This window comes from Ascaphus truei, chromosome 17, assembly GCF_040206685.1.
Source record: "Ascaphus truei isolate aAscTru1 chromosome 17, aAscTru1.hap1, whole genome shotgun sequence".
Taxonomy (NCBI): domain Eukaryota; kingdom Metazoa; phylum Chordata; class Amphibia; order Anura; family Ascaphidae; genus Ascaphus; species Ascaphus truei.
In genome coordinates this window covers 19,793,908-19,816,435 of record NC_134499.1, presented here as the reverse complement: position 1 = coordinate 19,816,435, position 22,528 = coordinate 19,793,908, and the positions used below count along the sequence as shown (strand labels likewise).

Below are 22,528 nucleotides of genomic sequence, written 5' to 3'. Positions count from 1 at the left end.
CTCACAATGACTGTCTCTTCCTTTTGTCACCGCTCCCCGGCACCTCACAATGACTGTCTCTTCCCTTTGTCACCGCTCCCTCGGCCCCTCACCATGACTGTCTCTTCCCTTTGTCACCGCTCCCTCGGCCCCTCACCATGACTGTCTCTTCCCCTTGTCACTGCTCCCTGTCCCATGCAGGATTAACACAGGAGTCGGTGGAATGAAATTGTCCTTGACCACCATGGAAAGCGGGCGAGGCAACCATTTTATAATCCCGGCAGAGCCGGAGACTGGAGGATAGAGGGAGCTAACTGTTCTGTGTGAGAGGTGTCAGGCAGCCTGCTCCATAATGATCAATAAAACAAACAATTATCCTGTCATTATACGAGCAGCTGGGAGGGAAAGAAGGGGGGGGGGAGAGAGGGTGGGGAGGAGAGGGAAAGAGGGAGGAAAGGAGAGAAGGGGGGGATAGAGAGATGGAAGAAGAGGGAGAGAAGGAAGGAGAGGGGAGAGAGAAGAGGGGATAGAGAACTGGAAGAAAGGGGATAGATGGGGAAAGAGAGGTAGAGAGAGGGAAGGGAGAGAGCGAGAGAAGGGGGAGAGAGATGGGAAAGATAGATAGAGAGGGATAGAAGGGGGAGAGAGGGAAGGAGAGGCAGAGAGAGGGAAGGAGAGATGGGAGGGAAAGAGTGAGAGAAGGGGGATAGAGGGGGAAGGAGAGGGAAAGAGAGAGGAAAGGAGAGAAGGGGGATAGAGAGATGGAAGAAGAGGAAGAGAGAGGGATAGAAGGGGGAGAGAGAGAGGGAAGGAGAGGGGAGAGAGAAGAGGGGATAGAGACAGTGAAGGAGAGAAGGGGGGATAGAGCGTGTGAAGAAGAGGGAGGGAGAGAGAGAGGGAAAGAGAGAGAGGGATAGAAGGGGGAGAGATGGGAGTGAAAGAGCGAGGAAAGGGGGAGATGGGAGGGAGGGAGGGTTAGAGGGGATAGATGGGAGAGGGATAGAAGCGTGAGAGGGAAGGAGAGGGAAGGAGAGGGAAGGAGAGATGGGAGTGAAAGAGCGAGGAAAGAGGGAGGGTTACAGGAGATATATGGGAGGGATAGAAGGGGGGGAGGGAGGGAGAGATGGGAGGGAAAGAGCGAGGAAAGGGGGAGAGAGATGGGAGGGAGGGTTAGGGGAGATAGATGGGAGAGGACAGTGTCAGGCAGACGCATGGACACTGCAGTGGTGTCTGAGCAGGAAAAGGCCAGGACTTTCTAATTAATAGCAATTATTCATTTTACTGTCATCTCATTCGCTTATATGCGGCATCTTTGTACAGTATATAGAATGTTACAGACACAGCAAGTCTCTCCCCCGCAGAGCTTACAATCTAATTATGTGCCTGCGGCACAGAGCTAAAGTGGCCTGCCCAGGAGGATGGAAATGTGCAGGGTGATAATGAAGTTTGAGAGTGAAAGTGAGACACACACACAGCATCACTGGGCAGCAAAGTATTATCAGCTAGCGATTGTAAGCTCTGTGGGTCAGTGTGTACATGCTTCAAGTTCCTCCGTGACAGGTGAGTCTGCTGCCCCTTTGTACTGCACTGCAGCATGTGTTGCTGCCTTATCTGGTAATTTACCCCATGAGCAGTCTCCGGCAGAGCGTTCCGGATCGTAATTGACGGGTGTATGTGGGGAGGGGGGGGGGGCAGTGGTGGGATTCAAAAATTTTAGCAACAGGTTCTCTCTCGGGGAGGGGGGAGAGAGAGCCGGGGGGGGGGAGAGAGAGCCGTGGGGGGGGGGGAGAGAGAGCCGGGGGGGTGGGAGAGAGAGACGGGGGTGTGGGGGGGGGGGGAAGGGGGTGTGTGGCAGCAGGGTAGATGTATCTGTCTAATACCCCAGTTAGTACCCATCACACTGGGAGATCAAGCTGAAGTTGGGTTATCAAATAATTGTCCCATTGGGGGCCAAAAATATAGATCATCCCCAAAATGTTACCTATAGTGCTGCAGACAAACAGGGCAGTCTCCTCTGCTAGAGGCCAGTCTCACTCATTGGAAGCCAGTCTCACTTATTGAAAGGCAGTCTCATTCATTGGAAGGCAGTCTCACTTATTGAAAGGCTGTCTCATTCATTGGAGAAAAGTCTCGCTCATTGGATGGCTGTCTCACTCATGGGCAGACAGTCTCACTGGAAGGCAGTCTCGCTCATTAGAAGGCAGTCTCGCTCATTAGAAGGCAGTCTCGCTCATTAGAAGGCAGTCTCGCTCATTAGAAGGCAGTCTCGCTCATTAGAAGGCAGTCTCGCTCATTAGAAGGCAGTCTCGCTCATTAGAAGGCCGTCTCTTTGCATGGCTTGCCCAGTGGGGAGCCAGTGGCTGTACTGTGTGTGTGGGGGGGGAGGGGGATTGGGTCGGTGCTGTACGTGTCAGGGCTCCTGGTACTGAGAGGATACAGTGTGGGGGGGGGGGCGATTGGGTCGGTGCTGTACGTGTCAGGGCTCCTGGTACTAGGAGAGGATACAGTGGGGGGGGGGAGGGGGGATATTGGGTCGGTGCTGTTCGTTTCAGGGCTCCTGGTACTGAGAGAGGATACAGTGGGGGGGGGAGGTGATTGGGTCGGTGCTGTATGTGTTAGGGCTCCTTGTACTGAGAGGATACAGATGGGGGGGGTGATTGGGTCGGTGCTGTACGTGGCAGGGCTCCTGGTACTGGGAGAGGACACAGTGGGGGTGATTGGGTCGGTGCTGTACGTGGCAGGGCTCCTGGTACTGGGAGAGGATACAGTGGGGGTGATTGGGTCGGTGCTGTACGTGGCAGGGCTCCTGGTACTGGGAGAGGACACAGTGGAGGGGGGGGTGATTGGGTCGGTGCTGTACGTGGCAGGGCTCCTGGTACTGAGAGAGGACACAGTGGGGGGGGTGATTGGGTCGGTGCTGTACGTGGCAGGGCTCCTGGTACTGGGAAAGGACACAGTGGGGGGGGGGTGATTGGGTCGGTGCTGAACGTGGCAGGGCTCCTGGTACTGGGAGAGGACACAGTGGGGGGGGTGATTGGGTCGGTGCTGTACGTGGCAGGGCTCCTGGTACTGGGAGAGGACACAGTGGGGGGGGGTGATTGGGTCGGTGCTGTACGTGGCAGGGCTCCTGGTACTGGGAGAGGACACAGTGGGGGGGGGGGTGATTGGGTCGGTGCTGTACGTGGCAGGGCTCCTGGTACTGGGAGAGGACACAGTGGGGGGGGGGGTGATTGGGTCGGTGCTGTACGTGGCAGGGCTCCTGGTACTGAGAGAGGACACAGTGGAGGGGGGGGTGATTGGGTCGGTGCTGTACGTGGCAGGGCTCCTGGTACTGGGAGGGGATACAGAGGGGGGGGGGTGATTGGGTCGGTGCTGTACGTGGCAGGGCTCCTGGTACTGGGAAAGGACACAGTGGGGGGGGGGGGGTGATTGGGTCGGTGCTGAACGTGGCAGGGCTCCTGGTACTGGGAGAGGACACAGTGGGGTGGGGGGGGTGATTGGGTCGGTGCTGTACGTGGCAGGGCTCCTGGTACTGGGAGAGGACACAGTGATAACATGATGTGTGGCTCTCTCGGACACTGTGCATTAGTCCCAATCGGAAACCAATGATAAGCCTCCCGTGGGGTATTGATCTGACTCGACCAGGCGGAACAAAACAGAATAGGATTTATTCAGCTCACAACTCAAGGACTGGACAGGCAAAGACGTGCAAGTGTGTACATACAGTAAATACTGTATATGTATGTATAACATATGTGCATCTATGTATATATGTATGTATCTACGGATGTATAATGTATCATATATGTGCATCTATGTACAGTATACATGTATTTATCTACCGATGTATAATGTATAATATACTAGCTGAGAGACCCGGCGTTGCCCGGGATGTAATTTTGGGGGGGGCGTACGACAGGGTTAGGCTTCCCCCCCCCTTGACAGCTAGGTGGGTGACTGAGTTGACTGAGTGTGTGGGTGACTGTGTGGGTAGGTGGGTGACACTTGACTGAGTGGGTGGGTGGGTTGGTGACTGAGTGGGTGACTTTGGGTCGGTGACTTTGGGTCGGTAGGTGGGTGACTTTGGGTCGGTGGGTGGGTGACTTTGGGGCGGTGGGTGGGTGACTTTGGGTCGGTGGGTGACTTTGGGTCTGTGGGTGGGTGACTTTGGGTCGGTGGGTGGGTGACTTTGGGTCGGTGGGTGGGTGACTTTGGGTTGGTGGGTGGGTGACTTTGGGTCGGTGGGTGACTTTGGGTCGGTTTGACTTTGGGTCGGTGGGTGGGTGACTTTTGGTCGGTGGGTGACTTTGGGTCTGTGGTTGGGTGGGTGAGTTGGGTCGGTGGGTGGGTGAGTTGGGTCGGGGGGTGGATGACTTTGGGTCGGTGGGTGGATGACTTTGGGTCGGTGGGTGGGTGACTTTGGGTCGGTGGGTGGGTGGGTGACTCTGGGTTTTGACTTTGGGTGGGTGGGTGACTTTGGGTCGGTGGGTGGGTCGGTGACTGGGTGACTTTTTCAGGGTCGGTGACTGGGTGGGTCAGTGACTGGGGTCGGTGACTGGGTGGGTCAGTGAGTGGGTAGGTGGGGTCGGTGAGTGGGTGGGTGGGGTCGGTGAGTGGGTGGGTGGGGTCAGTGACTGGGTGGGTGGTTTTGGGTGAGACTGGGTGGGTGAGTGTGAGACTGAATGGGTGGGTGAGTGTGAGACTGAATGGGTGGGTGAGTGTGAGACTGAATGGGTGGGTGAGTGTGAGACTGAATGGGTGGGTGAGTGTGAGACTGAATGGGTGAGTGTGAGACTGAATGGGTGGGTGAGTGGGAGACTGAATGGGTGGGTGAGTGGGAGACTGAATGGGTGGGTGAGTGGGAGACTGAATGGGTGGGTGAGTGGGAAACTGAATGGGTGGATGAGTGGGAAACTGAATGGGTGGATGAGTGGGAAACTGAATGGGTGGGTGAGTGGGAAACTGAATGGGTGGGTGAGTGGGAAACTGAATGGGTGGGTGAGTGGGAAACTGAATGGGTGGGTGAGTGGGAAACTGAATGGGTGGGTGAGTGGGAGACTGAGTGGGAGAGTGGGTGGGAGACTGACTGGGTGGGAGACTGACTGGGTGGGAGACTGACTGGGTGGGAGACTGACTGGGTGGGAGACTGACTGGGTGGGAGACTGACTGGGTGGGTGAGTGGGAGACTGACTGGGTGGGTGAGTGGGAGACTGACTGGGTGGGTGAGTGGGTGACTGACTGGGTGGGTGAGTGGGTGACTGACTGGGTGGGTGAGTGGGTGACTGACTGGGTGGGTGAGTGGGTGACTGACTGGGTGGGTGAGTGGGTGACTGACTGGGTGGGTGAGTGGGTGACTGACTGGGTGGGTGAGTGGGTGACTGGGTGGGTGAGTGGGTGACTGACTGACTGAATGGGTGGGTGACTGACTGAATGGGTGGGTGACTGAGTGACTGGGTGGGTGACTGAGTGACTGGGTGGGTGACTGAGTGACTGGGTGGGTGACTGAGTGGGTGGGTGACTGGGTGGGTGTGTGGGTGACTGGGTGGGTGGGTGACTGACTGAGGGTGACTGGGTGGGTGGGTGACTTGACTGAGTGAGTGAGTGGGTAGGTGACTGAGTGAGTGGGTGGGTGACTAAGTGAGTTTTTGGGTGACTAAGTGAGTGGGTGGGTTACTGAGTGGGTGGGTGACTGAGTGAGTGGGTGGGTGACTGGGTGAAAGTGACTGGGTGGGTGACTGAGTGGGTGGCTGACTGAGTGGGTGGGTGACTGAGTGGGTGGGTGACTGAGTGGGTGACTGGGTGGGTGGGTGACTGGGTGAAAGTGACTGGGTGGGTGTGTGGGTGACTGGGTGGGTGACTGGGTGACAGTGCGTGGGTGGGAGACGGTGGGTGACTTACCTTGACCCCGTGGCATCTGGCTGGGTCAGATGGTGAGTTCGGGAAGCTGGGGGGGCAAGAGTGGCAGGAGACCCGCGCCGCGCTTCCCCTCTCCGTTAGCGGCGCACGTGAGGGGGAGTCCCGCGCCGCGCTTCCCCTCTCCGGTAGCGGCGCACGTGAGGGGGAGTCCCGCGCCGCGCTTCCCCTCTCCGTAAGCGGCGCACGTGAGGGGGAGTCCCGCGCCGCGCTTCCCCTCTCCGGTAGCGGCGCACGTGAGGGGGAGTCCCGCGCCGCGCTTCCCCTCTCCGGTAGCGGCGCACGTGAGGGGGAGTCCCGCGCCGCGCTTCCCCTCCGGTAGCGGCGCACGTGAGGGGGAGTCCCGCGCCGCGCTTCCCCTCCGTCCGGGAGCCGGCGCACGTGAGGGGGAGTCCCGCGCCGCGCTTCCCCTCTCCGGTAGCGGCGCACGTGAGGGGGAGAGCAGGAGGCCCGGGCCGCGCCGCGAGGGGGGAGGAGCCTGGAGTTTGCTGCTGAGCAGGAGGGCCGCGGCGCACGGTGAGGGTGATGGTGCGGCTGGGGATGTTGCGGAGCGTGGGGATTTGGGTGAGGTGGGGGAAGAGAGTGAGGGGCACCGGGAGAGGAGGGGGGGGGGTGTGTGTGGAAGGTGAGCTGCGGTCCAACTGACGGGGGAGAGTGAGGGTGTGTGTGTGTGTGTGTGTGTGTGTGTGTGTGTGTGTGTGTGTGTGTGTGTGTGTGTGTGTGTGTGTGTGTGTGTGTGTGTGTGTGTGTGTGTGTGTGTGTGTGTGTGTGTGTGTGTGTGTGTGTGTTTTTTTGCCCGTCACTCTGCCTCAGGCCAATGAGAGGTGCGGGGGCGGGCAGGCCAAGGGACCAATGAGATTGCCGCTAGGGACGCAGACATACAGTGCTTTCAGAAATATATAGTAGATGTGTATCTATATATACTGTACATGTATGCATCTATGTGTGTATAATGTTTAAATGTATGTATCTATACTGTATATGTATAATATATGTATTTAGCAAATGGAAATATTCCTGTATGCTCATCTGCATGTCTTAGGCAGGTCTGCAACCCCGCCTTTCACCATTATCACCCAGCACACAGCACTTCCACTGCAGCAAGGGATTCTGGGAAATGACATGCAAATGAGCACAGAGAGCCACCTTTTGCTTCAAACCCATTAACATGGTTCCCTATAGGCTTAAGCTTGCTGTGGAGGGGTTTTGTCACTTTTTTTACCCACCATAACTTAACTATGGTATATGTATTTATGTATATATATGTCCAGTATTTATGTATGTGATATTTTGCTTATTTAGCACCGTAATGTACACAGCGATTTAGAAAAGAAACAATCAAATATAAGACATTATAATACAATAATTGCTTCAATCATATAAGCACAGGATAGAAGAGGGAATCCCTGGCCCGCAGAGCTTACAATCTAAGTGAGGTTTCGGGAGACATGCAGAGACCGTAGGGGAAGGAGTAAGTGCAGCGGCTGGCCGTGCCTGACCTTGATGGTGGGTAAGTGCAGTGGATGGCCGTGCCTGGCCTTGATGGTGGTTAAAGTCAGTGGGTGGGAGTTACTGGCCTTGATGGTGGGTAAGTGTAGTGAATGGCAGGGCCTGGCCTTGATGGTGGGTAACTGTAGTGGATGGCACGGCCTGACCTTGATGGTGGGTAAGTGCAGCGGGTGGCAGGGCCTGGCCTTGATGGTGGGTAAGTGCAGTGGATGGCAGGGCCTGGCCTTGATGGTGGGTAAGTGCAGTGGATGGCAGGGCCTGGCCTTGATGGTGGGTAAGTGTAGTGGATGGCAGGGCCTGGCCTTGATGGTGGGTAAGTGCAGTGGATGGCAGGGCCTGGCCTTGATGGTGGGTAAGTGTAGCGGATGGCAGGGCCTGACCTTGATGGTGGGTAAGTGCAGCGGGTGGCAGGGCCTGGCCTTGATGGTGGGTAAGTGTAGTGGATGGCAGGGCCTGGCCTTGATGGTGGGTAAGTGCAGCGGGTGGCAGGGCCTGGCCTTGATGGTGGGTAAGTGCAGCGGGTGGCAGGGCCTGGCCTTGATGGTGGGTAAGTGCAGCGGGTGGCAGGGCCTGGCCTTGATGGTGGGTAAGTGTAGTGGATGGCAGGGCCTGGCCTTGATGGTGGGTAAGTGCAGTGGATGGCAGTGCCTGGCCTTGATGGTGGGTAAGTGTAGCGGATGGCAGGGCCTGGCCTTAATGGTGGGTAAGTGTAGTGGATGGCAGTGCCTGGCCTTGATGGTGGGTAAGTGCAGTGGATGGCAGTGCCTGGCCTTGATGGTGGGTAAGTGTAGTGGATGGCAGTGCCTGGCCTTGATGGTGGGTAAGTGCAGTGGATGGCAGGGCCTGGCCTTGATGGAGGGTAAGTGCAGTGCAATGCAGGGCCTGGCCTTGATGGTGGGTAAGTGCAGTGGATGGCAGGGCCTGGCCTTGATGGTGGGTAAGTGTAGTGGATGGCAGGGCCTGGCCTTGATGGTGGGTAAGTGCAGTGGATGGCAGGGCCTGGCCTTGATGGTGGGTAAGTGTAGTGGATGGCAGGGCCTGGCCTTGATGGTGGGTAAGTGTAGTGGATGGCAGGGCCTGGCCTTGATGGTGGGTAAGTGCAGTGGATGGCAGGGCCTGGCCTTGATGGTGGGTAAGTGCAGTGGATGGCAGGGCCTGGCCTTGATGGTGGGTAAGTGTAGTGGATGGCAGGGCCTGGCCTTGATGGTGGGTAAGTGCAGTGGATGGCAGGGCCTGGCCTTGATGGTGGGTAAGTGTAGTAGATGGCAGGGCCTGGCCTTGATGGTGGGTAAGTGCAGTGGATGGCAGGGCCTGGCCTTGATGGTGGGTAAGTGCAGTGGATGGCAGTGCCTGGCCTTGATGGTGGGTAAGTGCAGTGGATGGCAGTGCCTGGCCTTGATGGTGGGTAAGTGTAGTGGATGGCAGGGCCTGGCCTTGATGGTGGGTAAGTGTAGTGGATGGCAGTTCCTGGCCTTGATGGTGGGTAAGTGCAGTGGATGGCAGGGCCTGGCCTTGATGGTGGGTAAGTGCAGTGGATGGCAGGGCCTGGCCTTGATGGTGGGTAAGTGCAGTGGATGGCAGGGCCTGGCCTTGATGGTGGGTAAGTGTAGTGGATGGCCGTGCCTGTCCTTGATGGTGGGTAAGTGCAGTGGATGGCAGGGCCTGGCCTTGATGGTGGGTAAGTGCAGTGGATGGCAGGGCCTGGCCTTGATGGTGGTTAAAGGCAGTGGGTGGAAGTTACTGGCCTTGATAGTGGGCTGAAGGAGTGATCCAGCAAGTAAAGACCCTGACTCTGTAAACAATGAAACTGAATTTGCAGCAGGGGAACCTGGCGATGTGCCGCGTGTGCGCAGACGTATAAATACATTGTCATGTGATGTGCCGCGTGTGCGCAGACGTATAAATACATTGTCATGTGATGTACCGCGTGTGCGCAGGCGTATAAATACATTGTCATGTGATGTGCCGCGTGTGCGCAGACGTATAAATACATTGTCATGTGATGTGCCGCGTGTGCGCAGAGGTATAAATACATTGTCATGTGATGTGCCGCGTGTGCGCAGACGTATAAATACATTGTCATGTGATGTGCCGCGTGTGCGCAGACGTATAAATACATTGTCATGTGATGTGCCGCGTGTGCGCAGACGTATAAATACATTGTCATGTGATGTGCCGCGTGTGCGCAGACGTATAAATACATTGTCATGTGATGTGCCGCGTGTGCGCAGACGTATAAATACATTGTCATGTGATGTGCCGCGTGTGCGCAGAGGTATAAATACATTGTCATGTGATGTGCCGCGTGTGCGCAGACGTATAAATACATTGTCATGTGATGTGCCGCGTGTGCGCAGACGTATAAATACATTGTCATGTGATGTGCCGCGTGTGCGCAGACGTATAAATACATTGTCATGTGATGTGCCGCGTGTGCGCAGACGTATAAATACATTGTCATGTGATGTGCCGCGTGTGCGCAGACGTATAAATACATTGTCATGTGATGTGCCGCGTGTGCGCAGACGTATAAATACATTGTCATGTGATGTGCCGCGTGTGCGCAGACGTATAAATACATTGTCATGTGATGTGCCGCGTGTGCGCAGACGTATAAATACATTGTCATGTGATGTGCCGCGTGTGCGCAGACGTATAAATACATTGTCATGTGATGTGCCGCGTGTGCGCAGACGTATAAATACATTGTCATGTGATGTGCCGCGTGTGCGCAGACGTATAAATACATTGTCATGTGATGTGCCGCGTGTGCGCAGACGTATAAATACATTGTCATGTGATGTGCCGCGTGTGCGCAGACGTATAAATACATTGTCATGTGATGTGCCGCGTGTGCGCAGACGTATAAATACATTGTCATGTGATGTGCCGCGTGTGCGCAGACGTATAAATACATTGTCATGTGATGTGCCGCGTGTGCGCAGACGTATAAATACATTGATATTTATACTATACTAGATATAAATACTGTATCTCTCTCCCTCTATCATATATATATATATAGAAAAAAAAGAGAGAATAAAGCGCACTCCCCTCGTGCATTATCTTATGATGCAGATGAAATAAAATTTCTTTAAATAAATGTAAGGTAGATAATACACACTTACAAGACATAAAGAGTAAAATTCACGTAAAGGTATCTTTACACACATATATATATATCCCTCTCTGTATGTCTCTCCCTCTGTCTCTCTCTCCCTCTCTGTCTCTCCCTCTCTGTCTCTCTCCCTCTCTGTCTCTCTCTCCCTCTCCCTCTGTCTCTCTCTCCCTCTCTGTCTCTCTCTCCCTCTCTGTCTCTCTCTCCCTCTCTGTCTCTCTCTCCCTCTCTGTCTCTCTCTCCCTCTCTGTCTCTCTCTCCCTCTCTGTCTCTCTCCCCCTCTGTCTCTCTCTCCCTTTGTATCTTTTAGCTCAGATCTCAGATAACTGAAGAATTTCACTTTCTGAACATGAATTCTCCCCACACCATCTTCCCTCCCCTCTCCCCAAAAGTCTCCTCTTCCCAGAGCTGTCACTGCTAATAAACAGGAGACATCTTTATCTAACCCCTGGAGCTGCCTGCCCTCCCAGGCTAATGGCTTATGGGAACCTTCCATTGATTTGGGTTAATAGAGAATAAAATTGCCTCATAACGGATTCTGTCTCGTTTTTAAATCACGTCCCTTCAGATCCCACATAACCTCTCCTACCCCATCCCCTTCCATCCCCAAATATTCAGCCCCCCCCCCTGCCCCAGCACATGCACAAGACAATGGGAATAAATGGCTTTGAGTTATTGAGCAAAACCTCCCAGCAACAGAAAACAGGGACTGATTTAGGAGATCAGAGATGGATCAAAGATTTGGTTGGGGGGGGGGGGGGGGATTTGCAGCTGGGAGACTGATAAATAGAAATCCTTACTTTTGGGGTGATGAGGATGTCATCAGAACGCCCCCAACATCAAAATGACCAGAACCTTCCCGGTGGTCATTAATCCCCAAATCCCAGCTACGGAAAAACCGGCACCCGACTGGTGTGTTTGATACTAGTAATTATGGGGCAGGTTGTGTTACTCGTTACCCGGAGACTGGACGCTTTGCGCTGCCATTACCTGCGCTTCGCAGCGCCGCAAACCTCCCGCGCTCCTCTTCCACCAGCCAGCGGGATCAATACAAAAACTCGCAACTCCAGAGGCGCGGGAGAGCCAGGGACACGGAAATGGCGCGTCTCCTTTCATGGTCGCGAGAGCGGCCGACGCGTTTCACCCGCAGGAACACGAAGAACGAGCTTTCGCTGCCACTTTTTTGGCTCCAGCTGATTGTCGGGCCCTTAATTACCGCTACCTGTTCCATGAATATTCGGAGGCGAAAAACCCACAGATCGAGCCCCCCCCAGTTTCGCCCCTCCGCGACGCCTGAAATCAGATATGTGGTCGTCTCACCGCGGCCAGGTCTGTGCCAGCGCTCAGCCGCGGAGGGGCCCTACATCACGGCAAGTTAAGGGTTAATTTAGCGGTTAGGGTAGGGGGTTAAGGATACGGGTTTGAGGGTAAGGGGTTAGGTGTTTGGGGTAGGGGATTTGGGTAAGGGGTTAATGTTTTTAGCGTAGGGGGTTAGGTTAAGGCCGAGATTATAGTAGGCGTCGCGCCTGTCGCTCGAGCGATCTCTGCACTCTGAGCCGAGTCGCCAGGGAGGCGTGGCCGTGACGTCACGAGGCTGGTTCGCCCTCATTGGCTGAACCGCTCACATGACTCGGGCCGTCACGCGACGAAATCAAATGTTTCCGTCGGCTCAAAATTCTGCCGCACGGTGGCTCTTCATCGCGCGCTCGCGCTCGCGCTCGCTATGGCCGGCCCTATAGAGCAACTGCACTTTTTTCGCACAGCACGCACACTCGCACTATGGTCGCAGCCTAAGGTGTTTAGGGTAAGAGGTTAAGGTTTTTGGGGGTAGGAGGTTAAGTTAAGGGTAGGTTAGGTTAAGGTGTTTAGGGTAAGGGGTTAAGGTTTTTGGGGTAGGAGGTTAGGTTAAGGGTTTCAGGTTAGGTTAGGTTAAGGTGTTTAGGGAAAGGGGTTAAGGTTTTTGGGGTAGGAGGTTAGGTTAAGGGTAGGTTAGGTTAAGGGTAGGTTAGGTTAAGGTGTTTAGGGTAAGGGGTTAAGGGTTTTTGGGGTAGGAGGTTAGGTTAAGGGTTTCAGGGTAGGTTAAGGTGTTTAGGGTAAGGGGTTAAGGTTTTTGGGGTAGGGAGTAGCGTTGGTATTAGGGGTTAACATTAGGGGGTTTCAGGGTAAGGTTAGGGACTTACCTTGGCGGTGAGGGGAGCAGCAGCTGAACGCCGTCGGAAATCTAATCACGGCGAAACGGCCGCGAACAAATGTTCTAGACCGCATGGAGCTGCGCACATTATAGCGCGGGGATTAGCGCGATGAGTTCGATGTCTTCCGATCTGGATCACCGGGTTCCCCCTAACATCCCCCCCCCCCAAATATCTCCTGATCTAAACTGGTTCCCCCCAACAGGCCTGCACCATGGACTGGCAGCACAAGCTCAGCTGAAACGGATCTTGCGCAGAATGTTAAGAAGCCGCCAAGTTTGGGACGCGATCGGCGCGGCCAACAATGATGTTTTGAAACATTGGAGACCATTTGGCAGCAACAGATGTACAATAATTACAAATTAAAACCCAACAGAACAGTTTAACACATGAAATGAATAACATTGTGCCGAAGTAATGACGTTGCATAACCTTAACTTTACACTGTCAAAGCATTTTGATTCAGTGTTAAATGCTTCTCCTCCGTACTTGACACATGGAGAGAAAGCAGCAATTTTGACTGTTTGTCTCTGCACAGCCTTTTGTGTGAATGTGGAAGGTGTGTGCAGAGGAGAGAGAGAGAGAGAGGGTGGAGGGGAATGGGGAGAGTGGGAGAGGGATGGAGAGAGTGGGGAGGCAAGCAGGGAGAGGGGAGAGAGTGAGGATGGAGAAAGGGAAAGAAGGTGGGGGGATGGAGGGGAAAAGACGGGTGGAGAAAAGGAGAAGTGGGGGGAATGGAGTGAGAGACGGGGGATGGGGAAGGGAGAAAAGGTGGGGAAATTGAGAGACGGGTGGAGAGAGTGAGAGGTGGGGGGGAATGGAGAGAGGGAGAGAGAAAGGGGTGGGGGAATGGAGAGAGGTAAATTAGGTGGGGGAATGGAGAGGGAGAGAAGGTGGGGGAATGGCGAGAGGAGAAACAGGATGATGGAGGGAGAGGTGGGGGAATAGAGACAGGATGGAGAGAGGGAGAGAAGGTGGGGGAATAGAGAGAGGTGGGGTGGAGAGAGGGAGAGTAGATAGGGGAATGGAGAGGGAGAGAAGGTGCGGGAAGGATGATGGAGGGGGAGACAAAGGTGTATAAGGTGGGGGAATGGAGAGAGGGAGAGAAGGTGGGGGAATGGAGAGAGGGAGAGACAGGATGATGGAGGGAGAAGAGGGGGAACAGAGACAGGATGGAGGGAGAAGAGGGGGAACAGAGACAGGATGGAGGGAGTGAGAGAAGGTGGGGGAATGGAGAGAGGGAGAGACAGGATGGTGAGAGTGAGAGAAGGTGGGGGAACGGAGAGAGGGAGAGAAGGTCGGGGAACGGAGAGAGGGAGAGAAGGTGGGGGAATGGAGAGAGGGAGAGAAGGTGGGGGAACGGAGAGAGGGAGAGAAGGTGGGGGAACGGAGAGAGGAGAGAAGGTGGGGGAGGGAGAGAGGGGAGAGAAGGTGGGGAACGGAGAGAGGGAGAGAAGGTGGGGAACGGGAGAGAGGGAGAGAAGGTGGGGGAACGGAGGAGGGAGAGAAGGTGGGGAACGGAGAGAGGGAGAGAAGGTGGGGGAGGGAGAGAGGGAGAGAAGGTCAGGGAACGGAGAGAGGGAGAGAAGGTAGGGGAACGGAGAGAGGGAGGGAAGGTGGGGGAACAGAGAGAGGGAGAGAAGGTGGGGGAACGGAGAGAGGGAGAGAAGTGGGGGGAACGGAGAGAGGGAGAGAAGGTGGGGGAACGGAGAGAGGGAGAGAAGGTGGGGAAGGAGAGAGGGAGAGATGGTGGGGGAGCGGAGAGAGGGAGAGAAGGTGGGGGAACGGAGAGAGGGGGAGAAGGTGGGGGAAAGGAGAGAGGGAGAGAAGGTGGGGGAACAGAGAGAGGGGGAGAAGGTGGGGGAACGGAGAGAGGGAGAGAAGGTGGGGGAACGGAGATAGGGGGAGAGAAGGTGGGGGAACGGAGAGAGGGAGGGAAGGTGGGGGAACGGAGAGAGGGGGAGAGAAGGTGGGGGAACGGAGAGAGGGAGAGAAGGTGGGGAACGGAGAGAGGGGGAGAAGGTGGGGGAACGGAGAGAGGGGGAGAGAAGGTGGGGGAACAGAGAGAGGGAGAGAAGGTGGGGGAACGGAGAGAGGGAGAGAAGGTGGGGGAACGGAGAGAGGGAGAGAAGGTGGGGGAACGGAGAGAGGGGGAGAAGGTGGGGGAACGGAGAGAGGGGGAGAGAAGGTGGGGGAACGGAGAGAGGGGGAGAGAAGGTGGGGGAATGGAGAGAGAGGGAGAGAAGGTGGGGGAACGGAGAGAGGGAGAGAAGGTGGGGAACGGAGAGAGGGAGAGAAGGTGGGGGAATGGAGAGAGGGGGAGAAGGTGGGGGAACGGAGAGAGGGAGAGAAGGTGGGGAACGGAGAGAGGGAGAGAGAGATAGGGGAATGGAGAGGGAGAGAAGGTGCGGGAAGGATGATGGAGGGGGAGACAAAGGGGTATAAGGTGGGGGAATGGAGAGAGGGAGAGAAGGTGGGGGAATGGAGAGAGGGAGAGACAGGATGATGGAGGGAGAAGTGGGGGAATAGAGACAGGATGGAGGGAGTGAGAGAAGGTGGGGGAACGGAGAGAGGGAGAGACAGGATGGTGAGAGTGAGAGAAGGTGGGGGAACAGAGAGAGGGAGAGAAGGTGGGGGAACGGAGAGAGGGGGAGAAGGTGGGGGAACGGAGAGAGGGGGAGAAGGTGGGGGAACGGAGAGAGGGGGAGAAGGTGGGGGAACGGAGAGAGGGGGAGAAGGTGGGGAACGGAGAGAGGGAGAGAAGGTGGGGGAACGGAGAGAGGGAGAGAAGGTGGGGGAACGGAGAGAGGGAGAGAAGGTGGGGGAACGGAGAGAGGGAGAGAAGGTGGGGGAACGGAGAGAGACCAGGGGATGGAAATAGGGAGACCTATACATTTTTAAAAAGAGACAGAAAGGGAAAAAGAGCTGAAGGGGGAGAGCGAGGCAGAGAGGAGGGGGAGAGCGAGACAGAGAGGAGGGGGAGAGCGAGACAGAGAGGAGGGGGAGAGCGGAAGACAAGAAATGGTGGGAAAGATAAGAGATAGAGAAGAGAGAGGCTGAGAGATAAGGGAGAGGGAGAGATATGCAGGAAGTGGTGTCTGACGGAGTTAATGTACAATGCGCTATACAGAGGGATTTATCCCACTCTCTCCCATCACATGCACTGTAACCCTGTCACTGTGCAGCAGCAGCTGAAGGGTTAATAGCCTGCGTGACCAGTAACTCCTCCCCTGGCGCGGGTTCGCACTGTGACTAGGAAATGACCCGGTGACAACGTGATGTGTCGGTGATAATGACGGCGATCTGTCTGGCTCAGGATAGCTCGGTACATTGGAAACCTCAACGTGTCATGTTTAATGATGGGAATAAGTCATGTAATAGTCCGTCCCTGTGACAGAGCATAGGGGTATCAGTACCAGAGTATCAGCAGGTGCACGGCTATCTCTCACTGCTGCTCTCAGTATAAGGTGCACGGCTATCTCTCACTGCTGCTCTCTGTATAAGGTGCACGGCTATCTATCACTGCTGATCTCAGTATAAGGTGCACGGCTATCTCTCACTGCTGCTCTCAGTATAAGGTGCACGCTATCTCTCACTGCTGCTCTCAGTATAAGGTGCATGGCTATCGATCACTGCTGCTCTCTGTATAATGTGCACAGCTATCTCTCACTGCTCCTCTCTGTATGAGGTGCACGGCTATCTCTCACTGCTATACTCTGTATAAGATGCACGGCTATCTCTCACTGCTCCTCTCTGTATAAGGTGCACGGCTATCTCTCACTGCTCCTCTCTGTATAAGGTGCACGGCTATCTCTCACTGCTCCTCTCTGTATAAGATGCCCGGCTATCTCTCACTGCTCCTCTCTGTATAAGGCTTGCGCCATGGTGCCTTCGCCCGCGCGGACGTGCGGAGGCTGGGAAGTGACCCGCGTGAAGCCATGGTGGACGGGCCGTGGGGGGGGGGTGGGTCGGCTAGGGGCGTCACGGAGCTGGTTCACAGTCATTGGGCGAACCGCTCACGTGACCGGCCTGTCGCGCCAAGAAATCAAGTTTCAACTGATTTCTTGCGAAACACGCACCCCCTCCCGCCTCCGCGCACACGCCCGCGCGCCCCCTCCCGCCTCTGCGCACACGCCCACGCGCCCCCTCCCGCCTCCGCGCACACGCCCACGCGCCCCCTCCCGCCTCCACGCACACGCCCGCGCGCCCCCTCCCGCCTCCGCGCACACGCCCACGCGCCCCCTCCCGCCCCCGCGCACCCCCCTCCCGCCTCCGCGCACACGCACGCGCGCCCCCTCCCGCCTCCGCGCACACGCCCCCGCGCCCCCTCCCGCCTCCGCGCACACGCACGCGCGCCCCCCTCCCGCCTCTGCGCACAAGCCCACGCGTCCCCTCCCGCACCCCCTCCCGCCTCCGCGCACACGCACGCGCACCCCCTCCCGCCTCCGCGCACACGCCCCCGCGCACACGCCCCCGCGCCCCCTCCCGCCTCCGCGCACACGCCCCGCGCGCCCCCTCCCGCCTCCGCGCACACGCCCACACGCCCCGCGCGCCCCCTCCCGCCTCCGCGCACACGCCCACACGCCCGCGCGCCCCCTCCCGCCTCCGCGCACAAGCCCACGCGTCCCCTCCCGCACCCCCTCCCACCTCCGCGCACACGCACGCGCACCCCCTCCCGCCTCCGCGCACACGCCCCCACGCCCCCTCCCGCCTCCGCGCACACACCCACACGCCCGCGCGCCCCCTCCCGCCTCCGCGCACACGCCCACGCGCCCCCTCCCGCCTCCGCGCACCACGCCCGCGCGCCCCCTCCTGCCTCCGCGCACACGCACGTGCGCCCCCTCCCACCTCCGCGCACACGCCCCCGTGCCCCCTCCCGCCTCCGCGCCTCCCTCCCGTCTCCGCGCACACGCCCGCGCGCCTCCCTCCCGCCTCCGCGCAAACGCTTGCGCGCCCACTCCCGCCTCCGCGCACACGCCCGCGCGCCCCCTCCCGCCTCCGCGCACACGCCCGCGCGCCCCCTCCCGCCTCCGCGCACACGCCCGCGCGCCTCCCTCCCGCCTCCGCGCACACGCCCGCGCGCCTCACTCCCGCCTCCGCGCAAACGCCTGCGCGCCCTCTCCCGCCTCCGCGCACACGCCCGCGCGCCCCCTCCCGCCTCCGCGCACACGCCCCCTCCCGCATCAGCGCAAACGCCCGCGCGCCCCCTCCCGCCTCCGCACACACGCCCGCGAGCCCCCTCCCGCCTCCACCTTAAGGCAGTCTGATCGCTCAGCGTGCGGACGCCTCCGCGCAGCCTGCAGCACCATGGCCCCAGCCTTTGATACACAGCTATCTCTCACTGCTCCTCTCTGTATAACACGCACAGCTATCTCACTCTGCAGAGACAAACATATACAGTACAGGGTGGTATATGTGAGGAAGGTGCCACCTTGTGGTCATTTTGTGGATTACCTCATTCAGACGCGACCTTCGACCTGGTCTCACATACAGAATAACTGTAGAATAACTCCCTCCAAGAGCTTACACTCTAATTCACCCCCTCCCCATTCTAGGCTTCTGGTTGTGCAGATATGTGCGTGGTGTGTGTATATGTGCGTGGTGTGTGTATATGTGCGTGGTGTGTGTATATGTGCGTGGTGTGTGTATATGTGCGTGGTGTGTGTATATGTGCGTGGCTTCTGTATACGGGGGAGGTGGGCGACAGTGACACCCTATTAACACTGACCCGGTCACCCCTTTAAAAACTTCGCAATGCACTGACCGTCTGATAAAGAAATATTCCAACGCCCCATTTAATCCCACGGACGGTCAGCAACCAGTGACAGGTCAATCCCATGGACGGTCAGCAGCCAGCGACAGGTCAATCCCACGGACGGTCAGCATCCAGCGACAGGTCAATCCCACGGACGGTCAGCAGCCAGCGACAGGTCAGTCCCACGGACGGTCAGCAGCCAGCGACAGGTCAGTCCCACGGACGGTCAGCAGCCAGCGACAGGTCAATCCCACGGACGGTCAGCAGCCAGCAACAGGTTAGTCCCACGGACGGTCAGCAGCCAGCGACGAATCAGTCCCACGGATGGTCAGCAGCCAGCGACAGGTCAATCCCACGGACGGTCAGCAGCCAGCAACAGGTCAGTCCCACGGACGGTCAGCAGCCAGCGACAGGTCAGTCCCACGGACGGTCAGCAGCCAGCGACAGGTCAATCCCACGGACGGTCAGCAGCCAGCAACAGGTTAGTCCCACGGACGGTCAGCAGCCAGCGACGAATCAGTCCCACGGATGGTCAGCAGCCAGCGACAGGTCAATCCCACGGACGGTCAGCAGCCAGAGACAGATCAGTCCCACGGACGGTCAGCAGCCAGAGACGGATCAGTCCCACGGACGGTCAGCAGCCAGGGACGGGTCAGTCTCACGGACGGTCAGCAGTCAGCAACGAGTCAGTCCCACGCACGGTCAGCAGCCAGAGATGGATCAGTCCCACGGATGGTCAGCAGCCAGCGACAGGTCAGTCCCACGGACGGTCAGCAGCCAGCGACGGGTCAGTCCCACGGACGGTCAGCAGCGGGGTCATCGCCTCCATGTGAGTGACAGACGCATTTCACAAGGTGCATGCGTTCCCATGGTAACCAATTGCGGCGGAGGGTTTCACCAGGTTTATCTCGTTTCCTGCGGCCTCTCCTTTGTGTGACCATATTACAGAATCAAAACCCGACCCCCTTCTCCCCCACTGCCTGGCGTTCTCGGGGGGACGTTCTCTCTGCGACCCCACTGCCCGGCGTTCTCGGGGGACACGTTCTCTCTGCGACCCCCTTCTCTCTGCGACCCCACTGCCCGGCGTTCTCGGGGGACACGTTCTCTCTGCGACCCCCTTCTCTCTGCGACCCCACTGCCCGGCGTTCTCGGGGGGACGTTCTCTCTGCGACCCCACTGCCCCGCGTTCTCGGGGGGACGTTCTCTCTGCGACCCCACTGCCCGGCGTTCTCGGGGGGACGTTCTCTCTGCGACCCCACTGCCCGGCGTTCTCTCTGCGACCCCACTGCCCGGCGTTCTCTCTGCGACCCCACTGCCCGGCGTTCTCTCTGCGACCCCCTTCTCTCTGCGACCCCCTTCTCTCTGCGACCCCACTGCCCGGCGTTCTCGGGGGACACGTTCTCTCTGCGACCCCACTGCCCGGCGTTCTCTCTGCGACCCCCTTCTCTCTGCGACCCCCTTCTCTCTGCGACCCCACTGCCCGGCGTTCTCGGGGGACACGTTCTCTCTGCGACCCCACTGCCCGGCGTTCTCGGGGGACACGTTCTCTCTGCGACCCCACTGCCCGGCGTTCTCTCTGCGACCCCCTTCTCTCTGCGACCCCACTGCCCGGCGTTCTCGGGGGACACGTTCTCTCTGTCCAGGAAGTTTCCTTTTTGGGCAAAATGTTTATTTATTTGTTTTATTTGAGGCCTGTGAAAAATGAACAATGTTTCGCTTTTTCCCGGGGCCTCTAAAATTCCTGCTTACGGCAGACGGAGCCGCCTGCGTCCGTGCGCGATTGTGAGCGCTTCCGTGTGCGCCTGCGAGTGTATATGTGTGTGGAGTGTGAGTGCGTCCATGTGCGGAGCAGTGTGCACCTGTGAGCGCTTCAGTGTGCGGAGCAGTGTGCACCTGTGAGCGCTTCAGTGTGCGGAGCAGCGTGCGCCTGTGAGTGCTTCAGTGTGCGGAGCAGTGTGCACCTGTGAGTGCGTATGTTTGCGGTGCAATGTGCGTCTGTGTGCGGAGTAACGTGCGCCTGTGAGTGCGTCTGTGTGCGGAGCAACGTGCGCCTGTGAGTGCGTCCGTGTGCGGAGTAACGTGCGCCTGTGAGTGCGTCTGTGTGCGGAGTAATGTGCGCCTGTGAGTGCGTCCGTGTGCGGAGCAGCGTGCGCCTGTGAGTGCGTCCGTGTGCGGAGTAACGTGCGCCTGTGAGTGCGTCCGTGTGCGGAGCAGCGTGCGCCTTTGAGTGCGTCTGTGTGCGTAGTAATGTGCGCCTGTGAGCGCGTCTGTGTGCGGAGTAGGGTGCGCCTGTGAGTGCGTCTGTATGCGGAGTAATGTGCACCTGTGAGTGCGTCTGTGTGCGGAGTAATGTGCGCCTGTAAGCGCGTCTGTGTGCGGAGTAATGTGCGCCTGTGAGCGCGTCTGTGTGCGGAGCAGCGTGCGCCTGTGAGTGCGTCTGTATGCGGAGTAATGTGCACCTGTGAGTGCGTCTGTGTGCGGAGTAATGTGCGCCTGTGAGCGCGTTTATGTGCGGAGTAATGTGCGCCTGTGAGCGCGTCTGTGTGCGGAGCAGCGTGCGCCTGTGAGCTCGTCTGTGTGCGGAGCAGCGTGCGCCTGTGAGTGCGTCTGTGTGCGGAGCAGCGTGCGCCTGGGAGCGCGTCTGTGTGCGGAGCAGCGTGCGCCTGTGAGCGCGTCTGTGTCCGGAGCAGCGGGCGCCTGTGAGTGCGTCTGTGTGCGGAGCAGCTTGCGCTTGTGAGCGTGTACGTGTGCGGAGTAGCGTGCGCCTGTGAGCGGAGCAGCGTGCGGAGAACCGTGTATCTGTGAGCGCATCTATGTGCAGAGCAGTGTTCGCCTGTCAGCGGAGCAGCATGCGGAGCAGCGTGCGCCTGTGAGGGTGTCTGTGTATGGAGCAGCGTGCGCCTGTCAGCGTGTCTGTGTGCGGAGCAGCATGTGCGCGTGTCCATGTGCGGAGCAGTGTGCGCCTGTGAGCGTGTCTATGTGTGGAGCAGTGTGCGCCTGTGTGCGGAGCAGTGTGCGCCTGTGTGCGGAGCAGCGTATGTCTCTGAGCACATCCATGTGCGGAGCAGTGTGTGCCTGTGAGCGGAGCAACGTGCGCCTGTAAGTGTCCTGAACAGTGCACAGAGCAATGTATATCTATGCACTTAGAAATTATATCTGTCATTGTGTATCACTGTGCGTCACAGTATCAATGTGTGTGCATAGCACTGTATTAGTTGTAGTGAGACAGAGCAGTGTGTGTGTGTGTAAGTGTGTCACAGTGTGTGTGTCAAACTGTCATTGTTTGTGCGTCATTGCGTGTATAGCATTGTATTAGTCAGATACAGAGCTGTGTGTGTGTCAGTATCACAGTGTGTGTGTCACAGTATCACAGTGCAAGAGTGTCACAGTGTCAGTGTATTAGTCAGAGGTGGGAGTGAGACAGAGCTGTGTGTGTCACAGTGTCAGTGTATTAATAACAGGTGGAAGTGAGACAGAGCTGTGTGTGTTTGTGTCAGTGTGTGTCACAATGTCAGTGTACTAATTAGAGGTGGGAGTGAGACAGAGCTGTGTGTGTCAGTGTGTCACAGTGTGTGTGTCCAGCTCATACATGATACACATCCTATTGGTAGAGATATATAGATACATAGAGATAGATAGAGATAGATAGATAGATATATAGATACATAGAGATAGATAGAGATAGATAGATAGATATACATAGTGGTCGACAAATCACCAAAAAATCTACTCGCCACCTAGTACCACATGTGTGCTGCTTGGGCCAATAGGAGCTCGCCACGATGTTAAATCCACTCGCCCGGGGCGTGCAAATGTATAGGTTTGTCGAACACTGTATATATATATATATATATATATATATATATACATACACATATACATATATACATACACACTCACACACACACAAAGCTGGCATGCTACTTTCTCCACACTGCACATCATACCTCCCTCCCTCCCCCTTCTCATTCTTGTGCGAGTGTCACAGTGTCAGTGTATTGAGAGGTGGGAGTGAGACAGAGCTGTGTGTGTCAGTGTGTCACAGTGTGTGTGTCACAGTGTGCA

The 22,528-nt window shown here is 57.3% G+C and overlaps 1 protein-coding gene across 3 annotated transcripts in view; it reads right to left on the bottom strand.

The window, feature by feature from the left end:
• Positions 1–20,121: 20,121 nt before the first annotated feature.
• Positions 20,122–22,528, bottom strand: part of C17H3orf18 (chromosome 17 C3orf18 homolog) — a 16,659-nt gene continuing 14,252 nt past the window's right edge. For all 3 annotated transcript variants that reach the window (XM_075574199.1, XM_075574200.1, XM_075574198.1), the window contains one exon: positions 20,122–22,528. This exon is cut by the window's right edge and continues 765 nt beyond it. Coding sequence is in view for 1 of the 3 variants with exons in the window: in XM_075574198.1 (XP_075430313.1) it covers positions 20,368–21,408 (1,041 nt within the window). In the remaining 2 variants the exon portion in view is untranslated.